An 8,371-nucleotide genomic window follows, 5' to 3' on the forward strand; every position below is an offset into this window, starting at 1 on the left:
GATGTTTTCTTTTCTTTGCTTTTTTAAGATAAAGTTGCATCTATATAATATATAGAAGCAGAAGTTGAGAACAAGTATGTATAGCCCTAGTACTCCTGCAATTGTTCCATGGATATGCTAACTATGCAAAATTCTGCCACTTTATAGTACTGTTAGGTTAAATAATAGATAACATCAAACCAAAAAAAAATCACTTTATTAAATGTAGGAATTATTTTTTCTTTTTTTTTTCCTCTTCTCTCTCTCTCTCTCTCTCTCTCTCTCTATATATATATATATATATATGAGAAAAGAAGAGAGTACAGCAACCCTCAACAAGTCCAAAACACCACACAACAGCAAACAAGAAAATAGGGAAAACCTAAAACACATCCCAGACGCAAAATAACTACAACTCCTCCTACTTGGTCACAACTCACAAATCATAAAAAATTGAGTGCTTCACAAGCTCTGGCAGGCACCCCCAAGCAGCTCACCTTCAAACAAAGATTTAGCAGTCCATTTAGCTGCTAACTCAAGTGCATCTTTGTTTCTTTCTCTTTTTGCCAACTTGAAGGACAATTGAAAATGGTTTGCCATCTTTACTTGATCCCATGTCTTCTGCAACTTGAGCTATTTCCTAACATGTGCTTTTCTTTGGATGATTCACAACTTGAAACACAGTTAGAGCATCACCTTCAACAATAACATTGTAGAACCTGGTGGCAATGGCTCACTCCATAGTCCACTTAATTCCCTGAGCTTTAGCCGCTGGAGAAGAGACAAATGAGATTCTTTTTACCCAATGCTTTCAAGAATTCTCCTGCATAATTCATCGCTACTATTGCAACATGTACTTTATTATCTAACAAGAAGCATCAACATTTGCTTTCCAACAAGAGTAAGGTGGTCTTTCCCACTAGACTTGTCTAGAAATTTGCCTGCAAAGTTGAGTTTAGGGGTCTTGGCTTCAAATCTCTGACAGTCCAAATGAATTTATTTAATCAAATCATCAAGATTGAGAGGCTTACTTGTTACCATCACTTTATTTCTTAATATTCATATAGTGTTCATGGTCACAGCTACAATAAGAAGAGTTTGATCTTTGGAAAGCCCTCCTTCCAATAACTCACTATCTGGGATACAAAATCCTTAATCAAAGCAGGGCTTGAGTCTCCACTAACCTTGTTTATCTTTGGCCCAAAACTGATCTAAGCCACATTAATCTTACCACATCACTTTTTCCTCTATTTGGAGAAAACAAATGAACCTCAATTCTGCCTTTCTACCACATAGATACCATGTGCTGATGTGTCTTCTTCCCTCCCAATCTTTTCACTAATCCTGCTTTTAGGGGTAACCAGAAGCATCAACATTTTTAACCATTCATGGAATATGCTTTGCCATAAAGATTTCCAAAAGGAGGTATGAGAATTATTGAATCTGTGCTGTTTATCAGCCCAATATAATGTGGACTTGACAAAAAAGAGTTGAGATCTCTCTCCGACCAAATCACGTTGTCTTGTGTAAGGGAAGTAGGAAGAGGAATGTTGTACTCTCTAAGAGAACAGGAGTCTCTAGCAGCCTTTAAAATTCTAGTATGAGGTAGCTCCTTTTAAATTTTTTATTTTATCAGAGGAAATAATTCCTTTTTCTTTTTCTAATGGGAAAATGAGATGAATTGGGGTCATAAAGTTGTGATAAAATTTATATACAAATATTCTACTCTTCTATTAATAATAGACTAATAGTATTCTTAGAAAATTTAGCATCATTGTTTTATGGTGGGGGGAACTAAAGAGTGAAGGGGGAAGTCAATAGTAGTTAGTAGAAGCTTGAAACTTCATCTAAATGATATCATAATAGTCCTTCCTATGCTGAGAATCTATTGCTTTAGAAATCAAAGAGGTGATTGGTAGATAGTCACGTCCTCAATTTTAGTGAAATTGATTCTCATGCACGAACCCACGACATATCAATTGGGCAAATAGCACTTGTCATTGCACCAAACTTTGGCTGGTTTTATTACTAATTCAGAGGGAAACAATAAATTCTATTTGGAGAGTAAAATATCAAATTAATGAGCAAAATATATTTTGATAATGATTTTACTTTACAGTGTGATGGAAAATGTATTGCATACAATGTAGAGATTATTTTTAACAAAATATTGTTTTCATCCTTAAAATTGACAAGAAGTTCAAATTGATCGGTGTTTGGTTTGAGCATCACTCATAACTCAGTTTCCATAACTCAATTCTCATAATTCAAACTCAATTGTTATAACTCGTATCTCTAACTCTACTTTTTCACTCACTCAAAAAAATATTTGTTTGGTTTCATATCTTGGATGCATATCTCATGTCTAAAACTCAAATAATGCATAAAGCGGTGGGGTCCGGTTAAAGAAGAGAAGTTGCTTGAAAACAAAAAAAAATAAAAAGTAAAGAGCTAGCTCCCAACAGTCACACATTAATTTGATTTGACAATACATCGACACGGGCCCTACTATGATTGAATTATATACAATAGTGCCATTGAAACACTTAACTCAAAGTTTGAAAACATCCAATTTTTTTTTTTTTTTTTAGTTTTCGTAACTTAAACTCAAAATTTTGAGTTTTGAGTCATGAAAACTCAATTCCAAAATCAATCCAAATAACTTGATTTTTGGTGGAGCCCACGTTTTTTGAGTTTTGGGTGATGAAAACTAAGTTATATAACTCAATTTTCATCAATCCAAACACCCATAACTATCAAAAGTTTTTTTCCCCTTAAACTATTGAAAACATTATACTTTATGTCATTCAGTACACTGTTAACTTTTTATCCCATGTATCTAACAAAATGCCTAGGTGGGAGCAGTACTAATAAATTAAGAGTTATTCTAAGATCACAGTTTTTATGTTATACTTTTTTTGTCACAATTCTGATGACATAAACTGTGAGTCTGTGAGAGTTATGACCAAAGTTATGGCACAAATGTTGTGTTCATAGATTTCTAATAAAGAAATAAATAAAACATAACTCAATGCAATCCATAGTCTGAAAGTAAATATGGCATGTGAAGAAATTGGATTACACATGATTTGAAGAAGCAAGCAACTGCCTTCTTGGAAGTCACGACTCGTCTTGTTGATTTTTCTGGCTTGAATTCTGATGCAATGGATGCTGCTACCAAACCTTGAAATTTGGACCTTTGCGTGTCAAAATAAACAATGGATAATTGCATTGATTTGTTCAAGTGAGCTATGCAGCTCCACGGGGTATGGATTATAAGGCTAGCAAATGGAAAACCATAGTTGTACAGGGAAAGCTGGAAACTTTCACAGATGACAGACCATGATGTATCTGCATGTATCAGCATAGAATTTCTTAGGAAACACACAATCGTGTAGTTTCTGCTCATTTAAAAGAGGTTCCCAGGACCATCTGGAAATTTTGTTGATATTGAATATTATAATAACGACTAAAGTTCTCCATAAAGAGCCAAAATTTCCAAGGTTGAAGGAGTCAATGAATTGAAACTGCAAAAGTACCAGGGCCCCATTCACATTCATGTCATAATAAAACTCTTTCCATTAAGTCATTGATTTGTTTATTTATAGCCATCTACTCCAAGATTAGTTGAAAAGCATCTCTTTTAAATTATTGTATTATTCATCTGACACTGGAAAAAAAAGACAAATGTTCTAGACCATGAAAAAGCTTTAGAAAATAACTAAGATTTTCCATTTTGCTATCTCTATCAAGGCTAATTGATCCTTAACAGTATCCAAGAAGGACACCATTTACTAATACAAAATTTAAAAGATAATTTTGACAACGTCCCGCCATCTCCAGTGGACTTTGTTGCTGCTTGTGTCACTTCCTATGTCTCTGCATCAGCAAAACTAAGAAGAGTATTGGGGTTTTCACATAAAAGAAGTGTTATATATAGAACCTGATCTTCATTCTTCAACCAACCAAAAACTTATCTTGTACTCTCTAAAAAACAGGAGTCTCTAGCAGCCATGATGAAATCATCAAACTCACCCCTCTGCCTGTTACCTTGCCTTCTAATGTTACTGCTTCTCCCAGTGCCTTCCCTATCGGCTGACCCCGATGCGTTACAGGACTTTTGTGTTGCAGATTTGAATGCATCCATATCAATCAATGGATTTCCTTGCATACCTGCCTCAAAAGTTAGTGCAAGTGATTTTTTCTTTGATCTGAGCAAAGAGGGTATCACTAACACATCAAACTTAAACTTCAGTGTCACTCCTGCTAATGTCCTTTCATTTCCTGCTGTCAACACTCTTGGGATTTCCATGAACCGTGTAGACTATGGCCCTGGAGGACTTAATCCACCACACTCTCACCCTCGTGCAACTGAGATGGGTTTGGTCGTTAAAGGGAGGATACTTGTGGGGTTTGTGACAACTTCCAATGTCTATTACTCTAAGGTTTTGACTCGTGGAGAGATCTTTGTCATTCCTAGGGGTCTTGTACACTTCCAAAAGAATGTTGGAAAAGGGAAAGGTATTGTCTTCACTTCTTTCAATAGTCACATGCCAGGGGCTGTGATTCTCTCAACAACTCTCTTTGGTTCACAACCCCCAATGCCTAATGAAGTGTTGACTCAGGCGTTCCAAGTAGACGATGCTGTTGTCAATAGCATAAAATCTAAATTTGGTTCTTAAGCCATGGCCTTCCTGATAAGGTCCCTTTGATTTGATGATTGTGTAATAATACTTTTGAGATTACCTGCCTCCCTTTGTCGGGCTGTGTTATTCAGGTTACCAGTGTATGTTGTTTTGATTATTGATTCTTCATTTAAAATTTGTTGTTTTGATTATGCCTATATTGTTATGTTTATTGACGAATTTTATGATACATTTTTTCATCTGTGAGTTGAAGTATTGAGTTCTAAATAACACAATCGAATCTCCCTCATTGTAAAAAAATACCTTGAAGAATATATCTCTGAATTTGGATACAATAATCTAAAAGTGTCTTGTATCAAACCCCGCATACGTGAGTTTCAGTTAGCTTAACTGGTAAAATCTCTGATAATTGTATAAGAAATATGAGGTTCAATTCCTGCATATAACAAACATATAACATTAGTTCGATTTTAATGACTCCAAAATTTTTCATTATTTGAATTTATTTCATTACCATTATTGAAACATGAATTTGTACCAATTAGTAACATACTCAACAAAGAAAGAGAAACTTTGGAAAGCAATTGTATCAACAATGACTCCAAAATTCTCTCATTACACAGTTTGGCAAGAAATTGTATCAATTATGGCTTCTCTAATAATAATAAAAAAAAGAAATAAATCATTTCCTATGGCATTTGTGAATTGCTCATTCTGTAACATATAACATTAGTTTGATTTTAATGACTCCAAAATTTTTCATTATTTGAATTTATTTCATTACCATTATTGAAACATGAATTTGTACCAATTAGTAACATACTCAACAATGAAAGAGAAACTTTGGAAAGCAATTGTATCAACAATGACTCCAAAATTCTCTCATTACACAGTTTGGCAAGAAATTGTATCAATTAGTAACATACTGTAACAATGAATAAGAATTTGTAACTAATGGGCTGATTGGATGTTTAAAAAAAGGAGGAAGAGTAGAGTAGAGGGAGGAAGTGTAATTCAATTACCTTGTTTGGAAGTTTTTTAAGGAAGGAGGGGGAGGAATTTGGAGGGGTTTAAATTACCTCTAATCCTTCACTTTTAATTTCCTCAAATTAAAGAGATTTGGAGGAAGAGTAGAGTAGATAAATTATCAAACAAATGAATTCTCCAATTTATCATTTCTAAATTAACAAAATTACAAACTATTATATACATAACCTTTGTTTGTTTCCTGAGAAAATTAAGGTCAATGAAAAAAAAAAAAAAAAAAAGAATCTCACTAGCTAGGGAAAAAGCCACGGCGTCAGAGCCTACAAATTCAAAGCCCAAATGAGTAGATTAAACTTTTTACGTGCCGTTTCTCATTACTTGGCCTCTGTTTCGTTGCTGAGAATACAGAGGAATTTTTTTTTTTTTTTGTTCTTCTTCAGCTTTGTCCACTGATAAAGAACTTTCACTTAGAACAAGATACATAGTTGTATTAGGTCGAGTAGTCACAAATGATAATGAATCTGAGATTTAGAAGCTCCAATTTATTTTTCTTTTCATACAAATTTTAGCTACTTGGCCTCTGTTTCGTTGCTGAGAAAACAGAGGGATTTTTTTTTTTTTTTGTTCTTCAATTTTGTCCACTGATAAGGAGCTTTCACTTAGAACAAGATACATAGTTGTATCTGGTCGAGTAGTCACAAATGATAATGAATCTGAGATTTAGAAGCTCCAATTTATTTTTCTTTTCGTACAATTTTAGCTACCACAAGGCCTTAGTGATTTTTTTTTTTTGAAGGCACCTTACCAAAATTTTTATTTGAATTTAATTAGTTATTTTTTAGTTTATATAAGCTTTAATGGTTCGGAATTTGTTGATTTTTATATTTAGCGTGAATAATTTTTAGGGTTCTTAACATTTTGAAATTGTAATAAAAAAATTCACTAACATAGTCTAAGAATGAAAAAAATCTTAGAATAAATTAATCATAGATCAATGTTGCAAGTCTATTTTTAAATAGGGGTAAATTTGTCTATTTAAATAATTTCCTCTCCTCTCCTTCTTTATTTTTAAAACATCTAAATAATAGGAAGGACTAATTACTCCCTTTCCCCTTACTAATTTTAAAAACATCCAAACAAGGTAGAGGAGAACCATTCCTCTCTACTCTCCTCCCATCTACTCTCCTCTCTCTTTAAACTTCCAAACAGATCATAAGTTCTGGAAAGCAGAGTCTTTTGCTTACACAACTTAAGAACTAAATCAACCTAGGACTAAGAGATTCTTTATGCGTACTAATACAATTAACTAAAGTGTATCCAGTAAGATGATAAATAAAAATATTAATGCATTTTCTCCATATGATTTCATATTACAATTTTAGGACATTAGAAGAGATTAGGAAACACACTTCAGCATCAGACATGGAGAAACCTACAGCACAGTTGCCCTTTGATTATAAATGATTAAGTACTAATTCTTCTCTAATCTTCTTACGCATTCAAGATTATGTTGCTCTTTCAAAACTACCACCAACCTGCATATGCAGCCATTCAGGTTGTGAGCTTTGAGCATATTCCCTCATTGCTTGTGACCCAAATATCATTCCAGAAGCATCAAATGGCTGTGCAGCAAGCTGAAAGACCAAATCAATTCGTTACAAAAGTCATACAGCATATAATTCTAAAAGTCTTCTTTTTCGATCTTTGATACAATTAAAAAAAAAAAAAGATATTCTCTTCACAAGAGGATAACATAATATTCAAAGCAAATTCTTAAGAGCCTATCCACCAAAAAACTAATGAGTAAGAAAAAACTGACAAGTATGATTTGGTCCTTGGGAATAAAATACAAGCCAACATTACAAATTGAAAGGGATAAATGAATTTGGGGTGGAAGAGTGCACCCATGTTGAAGGGTGGCACCAAATGGTGAGAGGAGTTGGCATAATCATGCACAACAAAAGCCAATGGTGCACATAGAAGCTCACATACATGTTGGAACCTCTAGAAAGAACAAGTAAAGCAGAAAAAGAAGAATAAAGTGAAGGGGAAAAAATTGAAAATAGGCCAAGCAAACTATATTGGTCCTGAACCATGTGAGAACGTTCAATTTCATCGTTAAACTACTGATTGTGTCAATTTAGTTGCTAAAGTTCTAACGAAGTTCAAAGTTACCTTGTTCCCACTTCTTGTCAACATTAACTACAGGAAGTTGTTCTAATTTCCCCCCCTTCAAACTCTTTATTCTTTGTATTAATAAGGATCAAAGTAAATTCACTCAATTTGAAAAGAATTTCACAGAAATCAATCAATTTCTCTGAGGGAAGTGGGAGCAAGTGTAACATGCAACCATTTTCAAAATGTTGGAACTAAATTGGTACATATAAAAGTTTAAGGATGAAATTGAACTCTTAAAATATCTAGGGATAAAAATGGTAGCTTGCCAAAGAACAAATGTGGGTAAATCAGAGGATGGCTTTGTTGTAGATGTGAACGAATATGTGTGAGTGGTTCTTGTAGTCAACCCAATTATTTAGAAATAGCCACACTTGAGATCCATATCAACATATCAGAAATATTCACATATTCGTTTTTTTCTGTGACAAAGCTTGAAGCAGTTAAGGTGTTTTCTTCCAATGGTCCATGAATTCATAGCTTGAACACAACAGTTTCCATTGCCACTATATGTCATTCAGAGAGCCCAACTAAGGCCATGACTTACAAAGCAAAAAAAAAAAAAAAAAAAAAAAAAAAAAAAA

At 33.7% G+C, this 8,371-nt stretch overlaps 1 protein-coding gene across 1 annotated transcript; it reads left to right on the plus strand.

The window, feature by feature from the left end:
* Positions 1-3,847: 3,847 nt before the first annotated feature.
* On the plus strand, positions 3,848-4,816 carry LOC112014163 (germin-like protein subfamily T member 2). The gene has a single exon (XM_024046546.2). The coding sequence runs from the start codon at positions 3,993-3,995 to the stop codon at positions 4,659-4,661; it is 669 nt and encodes a 222-aa protein (XP_023902314.1). The 5' UTR covers positions 3,848-3,992; the 3' UTR covers positions 4,662-4,816.
* The last annotated feature ends 3,555 nt before the right edge of the window (positions 4,817-8,371 follow it).

The sequence above is a fragment of the Quercus suber genome, unplaced genomic scaffold (assembly GCF_002906115.3).
Source record: "Quercus suber isolate HL8 unplaced genomic scaffold, Cork oak 2.0 scaffold_30, whole genome shotgun sequence".
Lineage (NCBI taxonomy): Eukaryota > Viridiplantae > Streptophyta > Magnoliopsida > Fagales > Fagaceae > Quercus > Quercus suber.

Excerpts from the sequence above, each read along its gene's own strand:
- LOC112014163 (XM_024046546.2), top strand. The coding sequence starts at position 3,993 with ATGATGAAATCATCAAACTCACCCCTCTGCCTGTTACCTTGCCTTCTA.